Below are 23,738 nucleotides of genomic sequence, written 5' to 3'. Positions count from 1 at the left end.
GTTGTGCAGGTCTTCTGGGTGTGCCCAGCCTGTGTGCTGCGTGTGCCTCACAATGTCTGTGAACACAGCCCAACACAAAATTATGACCTTACCTCAGACATTATGAGAGTCGTTATGCCTATGTAAAGCTGCATTACACCGTTCTCAGGGGTGAGCTTTGTGGATGGCAATATGATGAGCCTGTCAGAAGGTTGGACATGTCTAGATGGCAGTAGTGCGCTTGTCCTTTGAGAGGCTCAGCAGCCTGGGATACACACAGAGGACTCTAGTATCAGCTGTCGCCTGGGAGGTCACCAGCCAAGACCTTTTCTTTCCTTTCTGGTAGGAAAGCAAACAGCCCTAGGCTTTTTGTCATAGTTCTTCCTGCTCTCAAAGAATGTATGCCAGTGGGAGTAATGATGGTAATGAGGGGAATATGGCTGCCTGTGATGTGACAGCAAGAGGTTCCAAGAACACATGTCAGTGGGCCACTAGAGATAAGGCCTGAAGCTCAGGGAAGAAGCCTGGAGATGTGGAGATGGGGCGGAGCTGCTAGGCCCTGTAAGACCAGCATAGTGGAGGGCAAAAGACTAACATCACCACCATGTTTGGTCAAAGGAGACCTGGGCTTTGGCACCAGCTTGCCAGGCTATAAGTTAAACGCCATGAAAACTGGAGGTCAATACTTGGCTCTACCCTTGTGGCTTGGGTTGGATGCTGGAGGAGAGAACAGGATCTTGGGAAACTTCAGTAGACACATAGTAGTGACCAAGACAGAAAGCAAGGGACGGTTAAAGGAGCAGCTGTCACTAGAGGACTGAAGATGAGGGTCATCAGATTAGGGACATGATGTCGGCATTTAATTCCTGGTGATGCCGCTTTGCTTGGCAATCTCTCAACATTGACAGTTCAGTTCTCCCTCCTCTCTCCTTCTTGGCCTGCCTGTGACTCTAAGGATGCCAGTCGTTTAGAGCTCCAAGATACAGGAGAGTGAAGGGGTGGGGAGCAGCCCCAGCAACTGAACTAGATGGGAGCCTGGCCCTGGGCATGTGGTAGCCAGATCCCTGAGGTGGTCTCCTTGAAAACTCGCAGGAAATGTGACCTCTGAAAGTTGGGTCCCAGGGCTTGGGGCAGTGGAAGTGATCCATCCTAGAGTCCTGTTTATCTGCAACAGCAGCCCCTTCCTTCCCCCTTTCCTGTCACCTGTTTCCCTCTGAGCTGCTCTGGGAGGGGTTAACCCGGGCGCTGAGCAGTTTCCTCACAGGTGCATCATCAAGCACTTGGAGGGGCTGGTCGTCCAGTACGATCTGACAGTTCGTGATAGCGATGGCAGCGTGGTACAGTTCCTGTATGGGGAGGACGGCCTGGACATTCCCAAGACACAGTTCCTGCAGCCCAAGCAATTTCCCTTCCTGGCCAGCAACTATGAGGTAACGTCAGACCCTTGGTGCCTATGAGTGATGGCTGGAGCCCTGCCACTCCAGCCGTATGACCATTGAGAAAAGCCAGAAGTTTTATAAAGCCCCCATCAGTGTCCTAAAGCTTTTGATATTTTCAGAGCTCCTCCTTAGACTGTGACCATACCAGGTCTTGGTAAAACATGAGTATTTGTGGAATAGTAATTGCCTTTGGGGAGTGGGGATACTGGGCCTAAAACTGAAACATTCAGCAAGTCTAGGTACCTCCTTTGTGCAATCTAGAGCTGTAGTAGCTCTCAGTCTACAGCAGAGGCAACTAAATGCTGACGCTACAATAGCCAGCTGGTGGGAGGTGGGCAAGGGTTTGAACACAGGCCCACCTTATAATGTCTGTAACTTGTATATGCCAAGTAATGGCCATTGCCGTGGGCTGAACAGTTAGTTACCCTGGTTTTCAGCTTAGGAAGCCAAAACCATCATGAGCTGACCAGGACTTAGTTCTGATGGCAGAATTAAGGCTCGCTCGTGCTTGCCTGGGCCCTCACCTTACTTGCTTCTATCCCAGTACCCTGGCCTTCTTTCCCTCTTTCTAGGAAGCTATTCTTAATGAGCTAATCTCTTTCCTGATGATGGGGACTTTATTCACCAGTGAGTGCTTGTTCCTTCTAAGAGGTGTTTTGAGGACTCTCCTCGTGTACTTTGGGTCCTGCAGTGTGGCCCATCTTTCATGCTGTCATCTTGCCTGTGTGATTTATTTACTTAGGTGATAATGAAATCTAAGCATCTTCATGAAGTTTTATCCAGAGCAGATCCCCAGAAAGTGCTCCGCCACTTCAAAGCCATTAAAAAATGGCATAGCAAGCATCCCAATGCCCTGCTGAGAACAGGCGCCTTCCTGAGTTTTTCCCAGAAGATTCAGGCAGCTGTGAAAGCCTTGAACCTAAAGGGCGAGAACCAGAATGGCCGCAGCCCAGAGACCCAGCAGGTAACATGGTCAGGCCTCTGCCGGAGGAAAGATAGGCAGTGGCTCCCTAATAACGAATGTGATGTATCAGGCAAGATGCCAACGGTCACCATGTGAGTCCGTAGCTAGGAGACTCGTTACAAGGTGTGAGCAGTAGGGCTTGAGGAAATTAATTACTAGGGCTGGTGGCAGGAGTGCCTCACCACACCAGGCATGAAGAATCAGGAAGACTGTGGTTAGAGACCTGTTGGAGAGAAGGCCAGCCTGGGTTGGGAGAGAGGTGCTAACTGGCATTTGGTGGTCACCTCATTCTTGGTACCTGGTTGCCTGGGATAGTTCTTTGCCTCTAATCATACCAGAATCATAAACACCCCATTTGCCTCCAGAGGAATCCCAGTTGGACAGTAATGATGTCATGCCCCGACCGTGTGATTTGTTTGGACAGGCCGGGATTAATTGCCCAAAGCATCACACAGTAGAATCTGTTCTAAGTGTTGAGGTGTTTGTTTGTTGTTGTTGTTGTTGTGTGTGTGTGTGTACACATTTGGTGTTTTGCCTGCATGTGTGTCTGTGTGAGCGTGTCAGGTCCCCTGGGAATGGAGTTATAGACAGTTGTGGGCTGCCCTGTGGGTCCTCTGGAAGAACAGCCAGTTCTCTTCACCACTGAGCCATCTCTCCAGCCTGTTGAGGTGGATTCTAACCTCACCACAGCCAGGTAATGCCTTGCGTTAGCCCCTACTCTCAGCCAAAGCCAGTCCTTTGAGTCTTGTGCCCCTGCTATGCCTGGAGTCCAAGAAGCCTGTTGAGATACCTTCCCATCTAGCTAAGACACATCCTGCTGTGTGTGCAGATGTTACAGATGTGGTATGAACTAGATGAGCGGAGCCGATGGAAATACCAGAAGAGGGCCGCCCCCTGTCCCGACCCTAGCCTTTCTGTGTGGCGTCCAGACATCTACTTTGCGTCTGTGTCTGAAACGTTTGAAAAAAAGATTGATGACTACAGTCAGGAGTGGGCAACTCAAGCGGAGAAGAGTTACAAGCAGTCGGAGCTTTCCCTGGACAGGTGAGGACACTGATCTGTGGCATGGGCTGTGGGCCCCTGACCCACTCCAGAAGAGGAAGGCAGCCTCTGCCTGCACCCCAGGAGGTCTCATCTGCCTTCAAGAGCCCCCAGAAGAACTTGAATGGACGGAGAGAGCTCTCTGGCTTCCTCCACATGCACACACCCTCCACACTCACTTGGGCTAGTGTGTGGGAAGGGCGGTTAGTACGTAACAGAACTGTGCAGTGCAGACACGTGACGTGAGCTGCACACGCGGGTGCACCCCTGCCTCTGACTGCTTGATAAACCCCAAACTATTTCTAGTTGGTGGAGCAGAAGTGTTAGCCCTCTCTAAACTTCTCCTTCTAGTGGGGGAGGGGTGTGAACGGTTCTCAAAATAACTACTGCTCAGAGGCCTTTGTCACTGGCCTGGCAAGGGTACATGATGTTCTTGTAGCAAACCTGAGTGGCTCAAACAAAGAACCCGCTAGGGCTTTGTGTACCTGGTGTCTGGTGGTGTCGTGGGCAGTCTTGTACTTGTCCCTGATCCCTGCTGTCCCCTCTGTCTCCAGGCTGAGGAACTTACTGCAGTTGAAGTGGCAGCGCTCGCTGTGTGACCCCGGCGAGGCTGTTGGCCTTCTGGCCGCCCAGAGCATCGGGGAGCCGTCCACACAGATGACACTGAACACCTTCCACTTCGCAGGCAGAGGCGAGATGAATGTCACCCTGGGCATTCCGAGGTACAGGGTCCCAAGGGTGCACACTGCAGATCTCACAGCTGGGAAAGGGTGCTGGTGAGCCAGGGATTAAGTCTCCTCTGAGCGTGGATCCTCAGTTGAGGTTCTGGAGCCTGTTTGCAGCCTGAATGCTTTCTGTAGCTTGATCCTTTAGGATTTCTGTGTATCCCTCTGCCACATCCTTCACCAGGTTACCAGAGATACTTTAGAGTCCTCCCACACGAGAACGTTGTTAACCGGTATACCCTGTAGTGTGGTGGTTGCCGGGGGGACAGCAGGTGTGGGCCCACACGGCAGGCCTCGCTCAGGGCTCCTTCCACAACAGCTCCCTGACTTCTCAGCATGGGGTTCTCTCCCGCGACTGCAGGAGGCTGAGCCCGCTGGACTGGGGCTGAGGTTGGCAGGCCTCAATAGTGCTGAGGGCTGGGTCATCTCATCCATTTGCTGAGCTCTCTGAGTGGCTGCTGAATGCCAAGACTGGTGCAGGGAAGCAAGCCTTAGGTGGACCTGCACACAGGGGCCAGTCCTGCAGGCAGGGAATCTGGCAGGAGCAGCGCTGACTCTGGTAACACCACACTCCCAAGGCTTCTCATGCCAAGAATGTGCTCTGCCATCTCCAAAAGAGCTTTCAGGTGAACGAGAAAATCTACTTACCTCTCATCAGATGTGTCCTTATTCTTTGACAGGCTGAGGGAGATTCTCATGGTGGCCAGTGCCAACATCAAGACGCCTATGATGAGCGTGCCTGTGTTCAACACCAAGAAAGCACTGAAGAGAGTGAAGAGTCTGAAGAAGCAGCTCACCAGGGTGTGCCTGGGGGAGGTAACTGTCTCATACTCTCACACACAGGTGAAGGCCTTATCCTGCATCTTCCTGCCCCAACAGCAGCCTGCTGGCAGCTTAGCTCGAGACTCCCACCAGGAAGACAAGACACTGCCTCTACCAGGTGCTAAGCAGGGTTACAACAAGAAGCTTTTAAGACAATAGTTGGTTCCATAACATTTGCCAGAAGAATGCAGTAAGAATGCTTCCTGGGTTAACACAACACACTTTAGGGCTCAGGCCACACTAGGAAAGTACTTTTTAGGCTGTTCTCGCAAACTTCCCCAAGGATTCAGGCAGCAGAGCTTTGGAGTTTGGGGCTATGGCCCCAGCTACCTCAGAGTTGTGGAATCTTGTGATGCTCTTGCAGTAGCACATAGTCACATGTGGCCTGAACAGGTCAGATTCTCTGTGTTCATCTGGTTCTAGGTGTTGCAAAAAGTTGACGTTCAGGAGTCCTTCTGTATGGGAGAAAAACAGAATAAATTCCGGGTGTATGAGCTCCGGTTTCAGTTCCTACCACATGTATATTACCAGCAGGAGAAGTGCCTGAGACCTGAGGACATCCTGCACTTCATGGAAACCAGGTGAGGACACATCTGTGTTTGTCGTTGACTTTGGCCCAGGGAGCCTCCTGGCATGAGCCCAGAAAGGACGTCTTTAGAGAACAGTAGGCCCTGCCATCTAGTATGGAGCCCTCACCCCAATCTGGCCTGTGACTGCGACCATCCTTAGCCACCTGTTACTGCAGGTTGTCTTGAGTTGATGAGTTCTCTCCTGCTCATGGCATTAAGGTGTGGAAGGACCTGTACAGGAAGTAAAAGCCCCATCACAGTGGCGCTTCTGTATTTCCAACCAGCACACAGTGTAGAGTGGGATGCCCTGGGAATACACCTGTAAACGTGTTTCCTCCCTCATTTCTAGTCAGCTGATAGTGAGCCAGTGGCATTGTTTCGAAATCACTTCTGTAAATATATGCTCCATGCAGGAATTCTGGTTTCTGTCTGCTAGGGAGAATGAACTTCTTTCTGTCATATTCCGGTCACTGACAGACATTTGAAAGCATAGGCCATAAAGCTGAGGGTACAGAGTCAGAGGGTGGGAAGATTGACCAAAGCACTTGACTTGCCCACTGACCCCATGGTGGTGAAGCAGCTTGGGAGGCCACTGGCAGAATGTGCAATCTATTTTAGGAGGTTGGCGCTCGCAGGCAAGAATGTGGGCCAGGGTGCCGGGATCTTCTGCCTTAAATAAGAAGGGCTTGCCTCCTCTTGCTGTCCTGTTACATGCTTTTGCTTTGGGTGAGCAGATGGGGAGAGAAAGAAAGTCAGTCTCCTAAACTAGCAAATATACTTCTAGGCAAAAGAGATACCATCATTGGCAGGATTTGGCCATAGGCCCCCAACCACTGCCTTTTATGTAGACAGGATCCGAGGTCAATCCAGAGCTGCTCACTTGTAGAGAACGTGGACCATCAGATGGCTCAGGGTAAAGGCACATGTCACCAAGCCTGACATTTGATCCATGTGCCCTCATATAGTAGAAGGAGAGTCCTGACTCTCAACAGTTGTCTGTCCTCTGAGTTCTGTATGCACACCGCCATGTGTACACACAAAGATCAGGAGAGCTAGTAGTGGGCAGAGAAGAAAGTCTTCTACTTCACCCGTCACTCTTGCGCTGAGTTAGTCCAGGCAGCTACTGAGGCGGGTGAGACCAAAGGAGAGGGACTATTTGCCTTTAGCAAAGATAAGACCTCCTGGTAAGCTGGCCCTCTAAGCAGGTGGCCTTTAGGATGGCTGTCAGGACAGTTGAACTCGGATGAAAATGAAGTCCTTTGGACAGGAGCCACCAACCAGCTGATCCTGCCCAGATGACACGACCCCGGTTGCTCGCTGTGCTCTGTCAGTGCCTTCCTGTGTTTGTTCCACCAGGCAGTCCTCCATATGCTCTGGGACACAGGGCAACGTGACAGGAGCACAGAATAGGCTCCAGCTTGCCAGCTTGGTAATAACAGAGGAGGAGGGCTCGCAAGTGCTGGCCTGCAAGTTCTCTTCTGAGAAGGGTCAGCACCGCAGGGCCTCTCGAGGATGACTGACAGGGGGTTGAATTGACAGCTTGCTCCATTTCTCTTCACCCAAAAGCTTTAGCTGCCAGGCGGGTGGGACTCCATGAGGTACATGGCAGCTGAGCTTAGAGGTCTGCCTTGTTGAAGTGAAAACAGCAAATCACTTTTTTCTTTTTGAGGCAGGGTTTCTCTCTCTGCTTAGCCTTGGCTGTCCTGGACTAGGCTGGTATTGAACTCACAGAGATCTGCCTGCCTCTGCCTCTGTTCATAGAGGCCAGAGATGTCAGATCCCCCTAGTGCTGGCGTCATAGGCAGTTGTGAACCATCCAATGTAGGTTCTGGGGACTAAACTTGGGTTCATTAGAAAAGCAGTAAGTGCCCTTAACCACTGAGCCATCTCGCCAGCCCTAAACTGCTTGTTTGTGTTTCTTCTCACCAAGTGACAATCCTGGCTTGTTCCCAGCGGTTAAGCACTTTTGGAATTCCTAGGTGTGTTTTGCTTGTACACTTAAAAAGCTGTGATAAACAAGGTCATTTGCAGTCACTTTGGGTAGTGAGTCCGTAGCAGACCTCTGAGGTCTCAGGCAAAGCTAAAGGTAAGAGCAGTCTGTGTTATGGGCTGCCGTTCAGCATGCCTTTGTCAGCCCGGGCAGTGAGTGATTCAGCCACATTAAGGCCTCAGAGGTTATAGGAAATGGCAGGGGCCTTGACAGCCACCATACCCCACAGCTGTTTCTCCATTCTTCCCTTCTCCTATCTCTGCTACCCCTTTTCTTTTCCTCTGCCTTCTTCATCTGTAGATCATAACTCTTTTGGATTTTGTTTTTAACACATAATGGAAAGAAAAGGAACAGAAACACATGGACACAAATGGTCTCAGAGATTGCTACTGGCACCCTTCACTTTGGCTATTTGTGTGACTAACCCGGAGAATGGGTCAGAGTGGGAGAGTGGAAGAGCATGATTATGAGTCAAAGATTGTAGGCTCTGGCCCCTGGACCAGCCATGAGCCTCACGCAGTAGCCGCTTCTGCAGTTCATAGTTGTTTACGTAGGATGGGTGGGTCCTCTGCCATATTCCTCTCTGGTTCCTCTCATTTGCCATACTGAAGTAGCACGGCCTTCAAAGAGCATTTGCTGAACGCTGTCACTCCCCTCGCTCTTGGCACAGTCACAAAAGAGCAAATTGGCAGCGCCTCCAGTGCAGATGCCCAAAGGATGCCTGAGTAGGAACAGATGGACAAGGTGACTGGTGGGCAAGGAACCTCAGCGCTCAGCTGGGGCGTCCATAATGAGACAGGATGGAGGCACTCGATGACAGCAGTAACCCTAGGCTGTGGAGGGAGCGGTCTGCTTTAGTCCATCTCCTCTGTGGGGCCCTGGGCAAGTGACCCTTATAACATGAGAAGGCTCTCGCCCTTTTCCACTCTTCACTCTTTCCAAAACTGCCCTGTCTTCTCTCTTCTGACTCTCCTGCCCCCTTTCCTCAGCACCTGCTGAGCACGCTTGTGGCTGGATTAGTGGGTCTCGGCAAAACTGCGCACTCTTTAAAAAGTTACAGAAATGGCTGGAGAGTTGGCATAGAGCTTAAGAGACCTTGCAGAGATCCAGGTTTGGTTCCCAGCACCCACATGGTGGCTTACAAACATCTGTAACTCCAGTTCTAGGAAATTTGATACCTTCTTCTGGACTCCATGGTTTCCAGGCACACATCTGGTGCACATACGTAACATACATGCAGGCAGATACTCAACACATAAGTAAATCAATAACAAACAAACAAAAACAGGAAGAGAAGATGATATTCTTTTGGTTTTAATGACCAAAATAGTAAAAACATGTGACCTGCTGCTTTTCAAACTAAAGCTCCCTGCTGCATGGGGCCTGGGAGCATGTGTTTTCATCGTTTGCTTGCCTACAGGACTAGTGTGGGTTAGGCACAGGTTAGAGCTCAGAACACAGGGTAAATGAAGGCAAGGGTTGAGGTGAGACCTAGTGTTTTGTAAATTAAAGCTGAGTGCCTGCTCAAGGAGTGAGAAGGTTTGTTTGTTTGATTGTTTGTTTGTTTGTTTTTAAGCAATGTGGAAATGGGGCAGGCTGAGGTCCAAGGGACCCTTAAAATGAGGGGCTTAGGGAGTAGGGGCCCATGAGTTCTTTCAGATAGGTTGGATTCTAACCTGTTGGTATGACCATCTCTCATTCATTCAGTTGTTGGGGCTCCCAGATATGAGGCTGGGGATTCTTCTGACTCAGCCAGACCTGCTATGTTGAGATATTGCAGACGTCTGGGAGAGGTTGGGCTGTCCCAAGCTGGGTTCCCATCTCTGATTAGATGACAAGCACAGTGGCACCAGCATCTGTCGTTTACCAAACACAAACTCTACCAAGCCTTAAGGAAAGTACATGGTGCTTAAGACAAGCTTGCATAGTACATACTAACAGCCACATTTCCCAGACAAGTAAGTGAGAAAGTGCAGGAAGCTGTCCGTCACAGAGTCACATCACTCAAAGAGTGACATGGCGTGTATACAGATGAGGCTGAAGTGTGGGATAGGTGTTCTTTCTGACAGATTCAGCAAGTAGGGGAAGGTAGAGGTGGGTGGGAGATACTGGCCTTGGCCCTCTGTGCTAGCTCCCATGCAAATCCCTCAGCATGGAGAGGGCAGGACACACTTAGCCTGACGGGCTTGGATGGCTTTCTTCTTTCTCATTCAGATTCTTTAAACTACTAATGGAAGCCATCAAAAAGAAGAATAGCAAAGCATCAGCCTTCAGAACTGTGAACACGAGAAGAGCTACTCAGAAGGACCTTGATGACACCGAGGACTCGGGGAGGAAGCGGGTAAGCCAGGGCTAAGGCCCCTGTGAGGTGCATAGGACTGATCCTGAGGCTGAGAGGCATGAAGGGCCCAAACTCTCATCTCTGGGGGAGGTTTTGTGATAGTTCTCAGCACTCTACAAGACTCTTGTTGGTGCTGGTGTGGGAGGTTCCTACAGCCAGGGACCAGACCTAGGGCTGCAAGCAGAGGTTACTGCTGACAAGCAGGCCTGGGAATGCCCCACCTAGCTCTGTGTCACCTGGCTCTGGGCCTGTCTAGAATGCAAGGGTGGCCTAGGTCAGAGAAAGTCCTAGGTCCCTCCTTTCCTATGGCTTTGACATTTTAATTCTGGCACAAGATTGACATGGACTGTATTTAACCATCTGTCCAGTCTTGACTTAGCCAGAAAGGCTAAGAAACTAGGAACTGATGCCAGGAAGAGAAAGACAGCTTTTTCCTCAGCTCCACCTGCAACATTGGAGCAGTATTTTTTTCATCTTGTAATGACTGTGGGCAGCCATGTGCCACTAAAATGCATCCACAACAAACAAACAAAAAAAAAATTAAGGGTAAATAAGAGAGGGTAGTGAAATGTATGTGACATGAAAGCCCGAGGAGGGACTAGCAAGCCATTAGAACTAAGGAGTGAACTAAGGAGTGAACAGGGAGAGAAGATGGAGAGGGCAAGAAGCATGAAGTACACTGAGTGATGCAGACCACAACAGAACCCACTGCTTTGTATGTTTAAACACAAAAGGCTCACAAATGGTGCACAGAAAAGTCACAGGCACAGGGGTTAGCAGACCCAGGCTAGGTGAGTGGAGACCAGGTAGCAGGCTGGGTTAGGTCGTGGGTGCGGAGAGGGTGACTGATGGAGGGGAAAGTAGATGGACGGTGGAAGATGGCTACAGCATCACTAAGTGAAAGGGCCGTTGTGTGGATTCACTGACTGCTGGATAGTGTTAGAACTAATCACTTTTCTCCTTCATCTCAAACCACAGAGAGAGGAGGAAGGGGATGAGGAAGAGGAGGGGAACATTGTGGATGCTGAAGCTGACGAGGGGGATGCAGATGCTTCTGACACCAAACGCAAGGAGAAGCAAGAGGAAGAGGTGAGCAATGCTGGCTGAGTGCGCGTCTCCTCTCCCCAACCTCTGTCACACTCGGAACCCGCCAGCAGTCTGAAGGAAGACTTGTCTGTCCAGTATACTCTTGTTTAGTCAGACAGGACTTTTCTTAGAATCTGGCTAATGCTGGATATGAGTCAGACTCAGAGACCCAGAGAAGACAGACAAGAAGTCAGGGTCTACTGCTTGTACAGTAGACCCTGCTTGATCTCCCTCACTTTCCCCAAACCAATCCCCAGTGTCATAATCTCGCTAAGGACAAAGAGAAGATTAGAGAGGCTGAGGAAATTCACAGGGGAGAAAGCTCAGGGGAGTGGAGTGGGTGAGCCAAGGAAGCTGTGGGAAGTGACTGCCCCTGAGAGGCACATCAGGACTGAGGGGTGACCGTCTCAGAGGAAAGGTGATGGAAGGTGTCCAGATCAGAGCCGAGAGGCTATTAGTGGGCCAACACGGCCTGGGGTTGTTCTGTGGGTAAAATTCAGGTGACTGGGACCCTCACTGACTGCCTGCATTTCAATTCCTGCCAGGTTGACTATGAGAGTGAGGAAGAAGGGGAGGAGGAAGAGGAAGAAGAGGGTGTACAAGAGGAAGGGGACATCAGTGGCGAAGGTGCCCCCCAGGCCCATGAGCCAGATGGGGAAGAAGGTTTAGGCCTTGAGGAGGAACCATCCCAGAAACCTGCCCACCGCCACTCCCGGCTTCAGGGACCTGAGGCCGTAGACCGCCGGATCCAGGCTGTACGGGAGGCCCACTCGTTCATTGAGGACTACCAGTATGACACCGAGAAGAGCCTCTGGTGCCAGGTCAGTGTCTGTACACTGCCAGCCCAGTGTCTGGGCTTATGTCCAGTCTGAGCAGTAGAAGTATACCGCTGAACCCACAAGCTGCTCTTCCTGTGTGAATATCCCTTGAAGAGCCTTTCCTTTCTTTTTTTTAATTTTATTTTATATGTACGGGTATTTTGCCTGTGAGTGTAACTGCACACCATGTGTGCAGTTCCCTTGGAGGCCACAAAAGAGCATCACATCCCCCTAGAAATGGAGTTACAGATGGTTGTGAGCCACAATGTGGGTGCTGGGAATTAAACTCTGGTTCCCTGGAAAAGCAGCCAGTGTTATTAACCGCTGAGCCCTTTCTCCACCCCTACCCCCCAGTAAGAATTTTTTAACGATTGGCAATCTAGTACTCTTAAAGTACAGCCCCACATATCGCACTTCCCAACCTCTAGTGCCCAGAAATTGTGTGTGTGTGTGTGTGTGTGTGTGTGTGTGTCCGTCCGTGTGTGTCTGTGTCTGTGTGTATGTCAGTCAGCGGCAGGCCCAGCAGGTGAGACCTTCCCAGTGAATCACAGGTGTCCCCATACACCACAGGTATAGCAGCCTCCTTCCTGCCAGAAGAGAGTGAGCCTTCAGTTCTGCCTCCCCAAAAGGTCCCCTGGACCCCGTCCTCAGAATCTCATAGTTCCTTTGAAGACGAGTGGTTTAATGCTTTGGTGTCAGCATAAACATACTCCTTGTCCTCTTTTTGGTTTTTCGAGGCAGGGTTTTTCTGTGTGGTCTTGGCTGTCCTGGACTCACTTTGTAGACCAGGCTGGCCTCGAAGTCACAGAGATTCGCCTGGAATTACAGGTGTGCGCCACTGCGCCCGGCCCTCCTTGTCCTTTCTTTCTTCAATCAAATTCCACAGTTCCAAAGCTTAGATAACTAGGCTTGCTGATGAGACCCAAGCCTAAAGCCAGACACACTTCATTGTGGTCTTAGAGAGGACAGGCAGTGGGGTGGACTTGAGTGTCCGTGTCTTTGTGATATCTGTTGACTGTTTTCACCTTGAATGTGGGTCAGTTAAATCACCCAGTATTCCGTCCTCCTCCCAGCACCTCCACCAGGACCCCTCTCCCTAGCCAGGAGACTACGGAGTGGGCTTTGAAGGCTTTGAAGTAGACCTACAGGCCCCAGCCCTCTTCACGGAGCTAGGGCCCCTGTCTTCCTTGGCTCAGCTCTCTTTCTTTCATAGGTGACTTTGAAGCTCCCACTGATGAAGATTAATTTTGACATGAGCTCCTTGGTTGTGGCCTTGGCCCACAATGCCATTGTCTATACAACCAAGGGCATCACTCGGTGCCTCCTGAACGAAACGACCAACAGTAAAAATGAGAAGGAGCTTGTGCTGAACACAGAGGGAATCAACCTCCCTGAGCTGTTCAAGTACTCTGAGGTAGGTGACCTCTGCAGGCTGTTTGCTGGGCAAATCCTCGACCCCAGCCTTTTGTTTTTTAGGAACCAGGCAGTGCGAGTTAAGCTCCCCATCAACTGACTCTGGACCCTACTGAGACATATGCGCTACACTGTGGTCCCCAAATTGAGCCCTTGTCCATGACCCTAGGTTTCCCAGAACCTGTTAGTTCTGCCGCAGAGAAACCTCTCATCGTTAGCCCGGCTTCCTCAGATCATTTAAGAACACTGCTTGTGCTGTTTTGTTTTCTCTTGAAGTTCTTCTCAAATTAGAGTATAGGAAACAGTGTGCTGCATTGCCGGCCCAAGTGCTGCTCACTGTATCTGGTGAAGGTAGCTGCAGCTCAACCCCGAGCTCCCTGCGTGAAGCTGAAGGAGGCCTGTGCTCCTGTCCCACCTACTCACCAGTCCTTCCTTCAGAGATGCTTTCAGCCTAGTGCATAAGAGTTTCTCCCACAGGCTGCTAAGAAGCCTGGGGCTGCGCTGGCCCTTGCCTCCTAGCCCGCACTGCACTGTCCAGGACCCTGTGCTACTCTTTTCCCACAAGCTTGCCCAGGGCATGAGCAGGAAATGATCTGCACCTCCTGAGAGTACAGGCTGCGGCTCGAGTTATCTCAGGTGGGCCTTTTGTCAAGCACTCAGTCAGGCAGCCTGTCTCTCCGTCTCCTGTGGAGTGGGACTAGTGCTGGGGCAGAGCCCTCCAGGCATAGAGCAGAGCCCCAAGAGTCCCTGTGGCACAGTTAGAACCGCAGGCCTCTAGGAAGGCCCAGTAAATTGTGGGCTCCACCCTGTCCCTGCCCCACCCTGGAGAAGTGTCTGAGGGAGTGCTCCTCACCTCTCAAGAGTCCTTCCCAGTAAACAGATCTTTGTTAAAAGAAAAATAATGAATAATAAATAAAAACCTTACTGGTTTCTCGCTGAGTCTAAAGTGTGTGCTAAATTGTCTCTTCACACTGGTTACAAAAGCAAGACAGGGCCACGACTGGTGGCAGCAACACTTCTGCCGGCAACATTCCTTTTTGCCCATCCCCGCTGCCTCTACACACTGGGCACAAGAGAGAGAACAGTGGGGACAAACACACGGGAGAAAGCTGGCAGTGGGCCCCTTAAGTCCGTCCCTTCTTTCCTCGCCCAGGTGCTGGACCTGCGCCGCCTCTACTCCAACGACATCCACGCCATGGCCAACACCTACGGCATCGAGGCTGCACTGCGGGTGATAGAGAAGGAGATCAAGAATGTGTTCGCCGTGTATGGTGAGCAGAGTGTGACAGCATGTGACAGCATGACAGCCTGGGTGGAGCGCCTGGTGGCCAGGGCAAGAGAAATGAAGTTGTCAGGCCTGCAGTTTGGTGGGAACGGAAGCATGGTCGTTGAGTGTATAGGGATTATGTCACTTGAGAGTCCCCTTGAGAGAGTGTGGAAGGTGATGGCTGTGACTCTTGAAGCTACTCAGTTGCTGGTGCTTTGGGTTCATAATCGATGGCTTTGGCCCTTTCAGGTTTTAAGTCCCAGGTAGAAACATCTCAACTAGACAGATTCTGTGCCACTAGGTAGACATAATGAGAGATGAAAGAATCAGCAGGACCAGGGCTTTCACAGCTGGATGAAGAGGTCTCGGAGCTGAGAGAGCCCTCGGGGTCTGGCCAGCGCCTGTCTTGTGTTGTGTGATCCCACTCACTGTCTGTCACTGCTTGACCCCCCTCCTAATGTTCTGCCCTCTGACAGGCATCGCAGTTGATCCTCGCCACCTCTCCCTGGTTGCTGATTATATGTGTTTTGAGGGTGTTTATAAACCACTCAATCGCTTTGGAATCCAGTCAAGCTCCTCCCCTTTGCAGCAGATGACATTTGAAACCAGTTTCCAGTTTCTCAAACAGGCCACCATGATGGGTGAGTGTGGGCAATGAGCTGGGCCCTCCCTGGGCAGGCAGGCTTGTTCCACATTGCACTGGGTGTGAGCTCGGAATCAGAAGTACAGCGGTGCAGACAGTACAGATCTGCGTTCTGATGGAATAAGGAGAGAGCTCCTCTTCCAAACTTAGGTACAGGGCCGCGAGTCCACAGGGCCTCATAGGTACCCACCATACAACCTCAGCACTGAGCCCTCAGTCCCCTCACGTCTCCCTCAGATCCCTGACACAAGCTCTTCTGTCTTTCTTAGGTTCCCATGATGAACTGAAGTCACCTTCAGCCTGTCTCGTGGTGGGAAAAGTCGTCAAAGGCGGGACAGGCCTGTTTGAACTCAAGCAGCCCCTCAGATAGCAGCATTGTCTGCCCAGCCTGGAGGTGCGCACAGCTGGCAATTTAGAGTGACAATAGCAAAGCAGTGACCTTGGCTTCCAGAAAGCAGCCGGCCTGGGGTGGGCCAGCTTCTCTCAGAAAAGGCTTATCCTCGCCTTTCCCATCTCAGGATCAGTAACAAGGCTTTCCAAGCCCTCCAACATGCCTGTGGCTTCACTTGTGCCCCTGCCAAATCCCCGACTGCACCCCGGACTACGCAGTGGGAACATCACCGTGAGCCATGCTTGCTCTTGGGAATCCCGGGGACCATCGTTGCTTTACATAGCTAGTGGCTAAGGATACATTCCTAGGGAATCCTGAAGAGCCACAAAGGGCATGAAATCTGCCTCTCTGTGCCTACCTCTCCCTGCTGCAGCCACCAGAGGAGAGCCTTCCACCCAGGACTGCCTCCCTGGGCCAAAGACAGAGTGGCACAAAGCCCTGGCCCTGCTGCCATTGCTGTGTGCTGCATGTAGTAGACCAGACTGGCCCCACAGCCAGGAGCATCTCTCTGGGACCCCAGCAGCTCTATACCTCATGGAAAGCCCTAAGTTTCCCACTGGGGCTATTGAGCCTGACCCTCCTGCCTCTGCTCTCAGCTTGATGTCAAAGCCCACAGTCACCCTCTAGGCCCTGTACTTTTAGGGTCTTTGAGGCATGCAGTGAGGTGCCCTGACTGGACAGAAAAGCAGAGCCTTTGTAAAGCCAGGCAGTTTCTATTTTTGTCCACTGTTATTCCAGCACAAGCTGAGTAATAAACATGGCTGGGACTGGCTGTTGGGAGAGAATCAAGACTTCGGTTTTTAATGTTTTCCTATCGTGTGGTTTCTGCATCTGATAATTAGGATTTTCTTGGCATAGATATATTCAGGCTCCTCTTCCAGCTTTTACCTGGCAATGTAGGGGCAGATCTTGACCCCTCCCAACTCTCCACTCCTAGGCTTCACTCTGCCTCCCACACATGGCCCCATGGCCAAAAGCATAGGACAGAAGCCTGTGGGAAGAATTTGCCAACCTTGGGTGAGAGGAATGCAGTGAGCTCAAGGGTGGGCTGGGCTGCAGGTTGCCTTCCTCAGGGAGATTCCACAGCCTCCTTCAGGCTGTGACAGGACCTAGCCTGTGCTTCCTGTGCACACCCAGGAAGGCCCCAGGTCAGACTGCAGGACAGGGCTTAGAAAAATGTTACAGCTTCTAAGGGGGGCAGACAGAAAGGGTTCCCAAAGAACCTTGCCCTGAGGACACAGCATGCAGGATAGAAAGGGCATCCATTCATTGGGTAAAAAGGCAAGTCGGTTACTCGGTTTCTATTCAAACTAGCTGGAGAGACAGGATCCTTGTAGGAAATACCAAAGTGATTGGGAACTGGCATCCAGAGAATGAATAGGTGTGTGGCTTCATAGGGTCAACCTCACCTGGAGTGCATGGAGCTAAAGGAGCAAACCCTGAATGTAAAAGTGTGACTGGCGACTGACCACACTTACACCAGACCCCTAACCTACACTGGAGCCTGAGGTGATGGCAGCCTTCCTCCACCCACCCGCGCAGCGATTTCACCACTGTTGGTCTGTCTATCATATTTAGCTTGGGCCTACTGTGACTCTTGAGGCACCTTCAGAGATGAACATTTGCAATCCTGCGAATATTCCCAAGACTATTGCCATAACCCGCCAGGGAGACCAGTCTCAAAGCAAGCAAGTAATCCTGTAAAATGACCCAGCAAGAAGCAAGAGAGCAGGCTCTAGACAGAAAAACCAAGTTTGTTCTTCTCTGCTCATCTGGAATGGAGGCATAATTCCCACTTCACTGCTGAAGATTGAGGCTGGGCTCCTGCTCTACTTCCGCACTCTGCCCCTAGCACCTGGGGAACATTTTAGAAAGCTGACTATAGAACCACACCCCAAGATTGGGATAGAATGGCCTTGGGTACATCCTGAATATGAAAAGAACTTCAGAAAAAGAATGTACAGCGAGAGTTGAAAACCACAAGCATAGCTCATCCTCAGCGCTGTAACTCAACGTTAACTTCATGTGTGAGATGACTTCTCAGAAGTAAGTCACTGGCCCTCAGTCCTCCAGTGAGCTCTAAACAGCTCAAGTCTCTCCTGGTGCCACGTGTTGTTTGCAGGGCTCGGTGGAAGCTGCAGTCATCTAGCAGACATGAAGCCTGGCAGAAGATAGGTACAGTTCCCAGCAGGAAGCTTCAGCACATCAGGGAAACACTGTCTGTCTTTCAGAGTTTCTGCCAGAGGGATGCCAGCAGGACCAAAAGGAGGGGGTGCTTGACCAACCAGTACTGTGTCTAAAGCAGTTCCATGGAAGTTGCCATCCAAACAGTAAAGCTTTGGCTTGGTGGCACATGCCCGCAATCTCAGCACTGGGAAGCAGAGGCAGGACCATCTCATGTTTAACGTCCTCCTAGTCTTCGTAGTGAATTCAAGACCATCTTGACCTACATAGTAAGATGCTGTCAAAAAACAAAACAAGGGCTGGAAGTGCAGCTCTGTGGAAAGTGCTCTTGCCAGGGCCTGGGCCCAGTCCCAAAACAGCAAATTAAAAACTTAGAATCTGAATGTCCATGGAGAACCATCATCCTGCTGGTTCTTCTGCCTCTGTCCGTCCATGAACGCTGAGGAGTCTCTGGTGTCACAGAAGTGTGTGAGACCGTGTGGCCCCTGCTGCTGCTGACCTCCACCCAAAGAGCGCACACAGTGGTGCCCATCCGTTCTCCCAGTTGCCTCCTGTCCCACATCTATCCCACCACAGCCTCCACTTGTGGGAACTGCAGGGGCCTGACTCATGGAACTAGTAATAGAGCAGGCCAGACCACACTTAGGGACTTCTGCCTTTACTGGCCAAAGGCTAAGGTGTCCAGCAGGCATCATGTGAGCTTATACCGAGCACTCCTCCCAGCTTGGACCAAACTTCTGGTTTCATGGTGGCGAAAGACAGGGTGACTGGGTGCCCGGAGGCCAGAAGAGAGGAAACTAGAAATAATCCTTTCAGTCATTGCTTCTCCACCACAGTTTTCCTTCCCTACACCTCCCCCATCCTGGCTGCTCCTTGAGTCCAAGGGTAGAAGCCCCACCCTGGTCCAGCCTCTGTGTCTCTATACATGACAAAAGCCTGGCCCTGCCTGGTGCTGCCTTTCAGACTGGCTGTCCACTTTGCCCAGGTACCACTGGTTTCAGTGGCCTTACCCAGGATTGTTTTGGGTAGGTGGAGAGGGATGGTGTGTGTGTTTGTATTGGTGCCTGTGCACATGTGAGTGGGGGCCAGAGGTCAATGCTGAGGTCAGTGCTCAGTTGCTTTCCATCTAGTTTCTGAGAGAGTCTCACTGAACCCAGAGCTCAGGAGTTGGCTAATTTTACATGGGTACTTTGTTTCCAAACTTGGGTCCACATGCTTGCTGGGACTTAATGACCGAGCCATCTTCCCAGCCCCTGAGCCAAGATTTACCATGAGCCTGACATTGCAGTACATGCAGCCAGTCAACCCTTGGGGAGGCCACCACAGAGGGGCTGTGCCTCATCAAGACAGGCTCTGGGGCAGCCATGTGCCCTCAACTCACATGTAACACTACTTGTCTTTCCACACTTCCTTCCTGAATAAAACTGTTACTGAGTGTTCCAAAGTCATACACAACTATAGGTGTTTACCTGAGCACACAGTGGTTCTCAACCAGGGGCACATCTGTCTTCCCTTCCCTGCACACCTGGATCTTTTGTCAGGGTCTAAAGACATTTGTGTCACAACTGTAATGATGGCATCTAGTGGGTACAAGTTTGAATGCTGATGTAACTGAAGTATAATCTTAACAACAAAGAATCATGCAGCTGCAAATGTCACTAGTGTAAGACTGGGAAGTCCGCTACACGGCCGCCTTGGGGTGGGTGTGCTCGCTCTTATGAGATGAGATCCTTTACGCATTGCCCTCTCCGTAGATGGAGCAGGCACTGCACTGTTACTTCAACTCCAGGTTCCCTGTAAATAGACGGTTTCTTAACAGGAGCTCATTCCTTTGCACTTCTGAAAAATGCCTGTTGCTTGCCTTTGTCTCTCTCCCTGTCCCTCCTCCCCTCCCCCGGCCCATGTGTAGACCAGAGGTCAACCTCAAGTGCTGCTCCTCAGGGGGTGTTCACTTTATCTTTTTGAGACAGGGTCTCTCGATACCCTGGAACTCACCAGCTAGGCTAGGCTAGCCGGCCAGGGAGCCCCAGGGCTGTGCCTGTCTCTGCCTCCCCAGTGCTGGGTTTACAGGTGCACACCAGTACACGGGGCCTTCTGACCTGATTCCCTAGAGTCCTCAAGCTTGCGTGGCAAGCGCTTTACTAACTGAGCCATCTCCCCAGGCCCTCCACTACTTTTTGTTTTTATTGTTGTGTTTCTGTTTGTCTATTTTAAAGAATTATTATATGAAAAAGTAGCCTTTTACAACCTGCCTTAAATACTTTTCTCCCAAATCATTAAGTGAGATAGCATAGATAAAGAATTTGGCACAGAGTTCAAGCTGGCCAAACCTTCAGTAAGGTCGGCTCTGAGCCGGATGTAGTAGCATGTGCCGGCAGTTCCTGTTCCTTGAGAGGCTGACTGGAGCTTTGGGCCAGTCTGGACAACACAGTAGGATGCTGGCAATAATAACAATAGTCTCTGTTTGGCTACCCTGACAGAGGTCACTAAATGTGGCTGGAGCATTTTCTAACAGAGTGGTTAAAAAGCAAAGGAGTGTGGTGGGTGACTAATCGGAGAAGTGCATTTGTGACTGCATGGAGATGTGCTGGTACTGAGGCCGAAGAATGACATGGAGAAGAAGGAAGCCAGCTCTGCCCTCTGGATTCTGTGCACCGTTACAGAGGCCCACTTTTACCTGTGGGTTACAACACATGGATCTGACCTAAGTCCTTACCCATCGCCAGCTCATGCAGGCCTACCATCAGCTGGTAAGGGGGTTGTGGTCGTATTTTTTTTTAATTATTTTATTTTCGTTTCTTAATATCTTTCTCTTCTCCACCCCAATCCTTTCCAATATTCCAATACCAGGTAGGGGAAAAGAACATTAGTGGGAAGAGGGGGTTTAGTTCTCTTAGGCTACTTCCTGCTGGTTATGGTCCTCTGGATCTTTGGGGCAAGTCTAATCTTTGTTTCAGTGTATCTCCAACTTCTTGTCAAACTGCCTCAGCAGCAACCGTGAGCAGCAGAAGGGAGCACCAGCAGCCTTCTTAAGAGGTTCCTCAACACTCTCTGGGCTTTGGCATCTTATTCCTTCTCCAGATTCCTTAGATTTAAACTTTCTGCAGCTGGCAAAGATCATGCCCTTCCCAGCCTACAGGAGACAAATAGTCAGCTGCTGTGAACAGCCTAAAGCAGCCGCAGATCCCACACCTGGGATTAAAACAACATATTAAATCAACATTAAATAACGTAATTGTTATGTTTACTTAACAAGTTTTAAAACACCAAGACTTCCACTACAGGGGGTGTGACTCCTTCCTCAGCTTACAGCTTGCTCAAGGCCACAGTTGACAAGCATGTGGTAGAACAAGGACCTAAAGCCAGGCTGCTGGCCCAAAGACAGCCTCTTCATCTCCTTCCTGCACCCAGCCCCTTGTTTGGATGAAGCTCGCCGTCATGAGGCTGCTTTCCACCGAATATGAGTCAGGAGCATCTCTTCTTGGCTCTATCTAGGGAGAGAACTCCTGAGGACAAGCAGTCTCTTTATGGAGTTTCAAGTTACTGTCTAAACCACAGAAAGGCAGACTTTGAAGTTAGAGAAAAATAGCAAGACCTGAATTCTGGGTTACTCAAGGGTATCTGCAAGCCTTGTGGCCTAACTGCAAAGGAAACCTGTGAACTACAGCAGTTATACCGAACATCTGTGGTGCCATATGATCAAAGCCATGGCTTGTTTCCCCTCAGCTGTTTCACAGAAAAATAGAACTACTTAAAGTAAATGGCAGTGCCACCCTACAGTTAGCCCACATCTCAAGGAAGACGCAGTCTGGTGTCCTCAGAGCCAGGCTTGCCTAGCCATCTCCTAACTCCATCACCCAGTAATGGCTGGAGCAGGTGACAGCTCCTGTGTTCTCTGAACAGTGGACAGGTGACAAGGAGTGGCACCAGGGTTGGTGCAGGAAGAACAGAAGATCTGCAGGAGTCTGTAGACTGGGCATATCACATTAAAGAGGGGAATGACCAGCTGATGTTTCAGGGCCACTGTTTGCGATGTTCCAGGCTTGTGCCTGCGTGAGGTGCTTTGCAGCCTGTCGCCAGACCAGCCTCTCACAGACCAGTTTCTCACACAGCACCCTTAACGTCTGGGATCTGCTAAGCCAGTTTTGCCTTGGCACTTCCTGCTCTACACTACTGTAGACTCACCCCACTGGGCATGGGTTCTGTCTTAATTCGCTTTTCTATTGCTGTAATAAAATGGTTCTGACCAAAGACAACTTGAAGAAGAAAGGGGTCTTATTAGGTTCTAATTGTAAAAGTAGCTTTTATTCTCCAGATCGCCTCTGTCTGCTAACCTAGGCCTAGTCCTGGAAGCTTCTAGCCTCCATACAATCTTACCTAGGTCTAGAATGTCTTCAGCCTCTGAGGCTTACTGCTGAACAAGCCCACCCTTTCCAGTTCTTTCTGAACTCTGGCTGGCTGGTTCAACTTAGCTGTTCTGTCTCAAACTCCTCTCCAAGCTGACTGAAAGGAGCTTCTCTCAGTTTCTGACTGAATTACTCTGCTTGGCCTCACACTAATTCTAGTAATTTGTTTTAATTTTCTGGCTCCTTCTCTGGCTCGTTCTGTCTTCACCTGTGTTTAGCTTGTTCTGTCTTCAACCTCTCTCTCTCTAAAAACTGCCGCTGAATTCCATGAACTGAACTGCCATGAACCTTATTCCACTGCACTGCCTCTCAACTTACTCTCAAACGGCCTGGACAGCACCAACTAGAACTCAGAGAGATTGCATGCCTCTGTCTCCTGAGTGCTGGGATTAAAGGTGTGTACCACCACACCTGGACCTAAGCTTTTCTTTACCTGAAACTTGCTATTATACCAGGCTTGTCTTGAACTCAGAGATCTGCTTGTCTCTGTCTCCTGGGATTAAAGGCATGTCTATCTGTATTCCAGCCAAAGTGGCCACATTGTTGGATTAAAATTCCTCTGCATCTAATCGTATTCCATCATTGAGGAAGCTCAAGGCAGGAACTCAAGGCAAGAACTGAAGCAGAGCATGGAGGAACGCTATTTTCTGGCTTGATCTGCAGCCTCACTCTGCTTGCTTTCTTAAACCTCCCAGGACCACATGCTCAGGGATGGCACTATCCACAGTGGGCTGGACCCTTCTACATCTATTAATCAGGAAAATGTTCCGTAGGCATGCCTTCAGGCCAGTCTGATGGAGACATTTTCTCAGTTGAGGGTCCCTCTTCCCAGATGACCTCAGCTTATCCCGAGTTGAAAACAATGACAGAATCACCACAGGTCCTTAGGCAACACTTGGCCATTATGCGTTCCTCTTAGCAGTAGGACTGTGGGACTTAGAGAATCACAGGGAGGTGAGTCCACCTAACTGGAACAAGACAAGCTTGCCCATGGAGGACAGGTGGGTTTCTCTCTGGGTTGGCTCAGGACATGTGCCATCCTGTCTTTGAGTGATAGATGAGCAGGGATAGTAGAGCAGCCAGAACAAAAGTAGGTTGTTGGGACTAGACCTAACAAGAAAGAGACAGTGCTGGAAGCCCCTTTCTGGTGCCCATGGGCCCAAGAAAGGATTGGAACTTCCTGCAGTGGGTTCACAAATGCTCTTGTCTTCTTTCTCATGGGAATGTTCACACAGTTACTGCTGGGAGAGAAGGGAGCAAAATCAGGCTCTGCTCAGGGCCCAGCTTGCCACCCAGGGCCTGGCCTCCTATGAGTTTCCCAAAGCTGGGGGGAAAAAAAGCCTGTGGTCATTTTTCAGGCTGAGAGACATACCCACAGGACACTGGCCTCTCTCATCACTTTCCCAGAATTTTCCTGGACATCCCTATAGAGTTTCTGGGAATGTCCCTGGTAGCTCTCTCTGATAAGGCCTCCCTATTCTATAATGTTGCTGGCACTTAAAAAAAACTGAACATTTCTCACATATCTGCCCATCATGTGTTTTCTGTGTGGGCTCCTAGAAGAGGGACTGGGGCCATAGTCCCACAAGGGAAGTGAAAGACAGCTTTCTTTTTTTAAATTGTGTGTGTGTGTGTGTGTGTGCCTGAATGTGCACATTAC

General features: G+C 50.5%; 1 protein-coding gene across 1 annotated transcript in view; it reads left to right on the top strand.

The window, feature by feature from the left end:
* Positions 1 to 16,273, top strand: part of Polr1a (RNA polymerase I subunit A) — a 64,201-nt gene extending 47,928 nt beyond the window's left edge. Inside the window, exons 22-34 of the mRNA XM_060383541.1 lie at positions 1,244 to 1,409; positions 2,161 to 2,382; positions 3,212 to 3,426; positions 3,978 to 4,145; positions 4,829 to 4,964; positions 5,394 to 5,551; positions 9,744 to 9,870; positions 10,849 to 10,959; positions 11,502 to 11,777; positions 12,988 to 13,188; positions 14,341 to 14,458; positions 14,931 to 15,095; positions 15,367 to 16,273. Coding sequence (XP_060239524.1) covers positions 1,244 to 1,409; positions 2,161 to 2,382; positions 3,212 to 3,426; positions 3,978 to 4,145; positions 4,829 to 4,964; positions 5,394 to 5,551; positions 9,744 to 9,870; positions 10,849 to 10,959; positions 11,502 to 11,777; positions 12,988 to 13,188; positions 14,341 to 14,458; positions 14,931 to 15,095; positions 15,367 to 15,467 — 2,164 coding nt within the window. The 3' untranslated portion in view covers positions 15,468 to 16,273. The remainder of the gene's footprint in view (positions 1 to 1,243; positions 1,410 to 2,160; positions 2,383 to 3,211; positions 3,427 to 3,977; positions 4,146 to 4,828; positions 4,965 to 5,393; positions 5,552 to 9,743; positions 9,871 to 10,848; positions 10,960 to 11,501; positions 11,778 to 12,987; positions 13,189 to 14,340; positions 14,459 to 14,930; positions 15,096 to 15,366) is intronic.
* Positions 16,274 to 23,738: the final 7,465 nt, after the last annotated feature.

The sequence above is a fragment of the Meriones unguiculatus genome, chromosome 5 (genome assembly GCF_030254825.1).
Source record: "Meriones unguiculatus strain TT.TT164.6M chromosome 5, Bangor_MerUng_6.1, whole genome shotgun sequence".
NCBI classification, from domain to species: Eukaryota; Metazoa; Chordata; class Mammalia; order Rodentia; family Muridae; genus Meriones; species Meriones unguiculatus.
The sequence above is the reverse complement of the archived record's forward strand: the minus strand, read 5'-3'. Positions and strand labels throughout refer to the sequence as shown.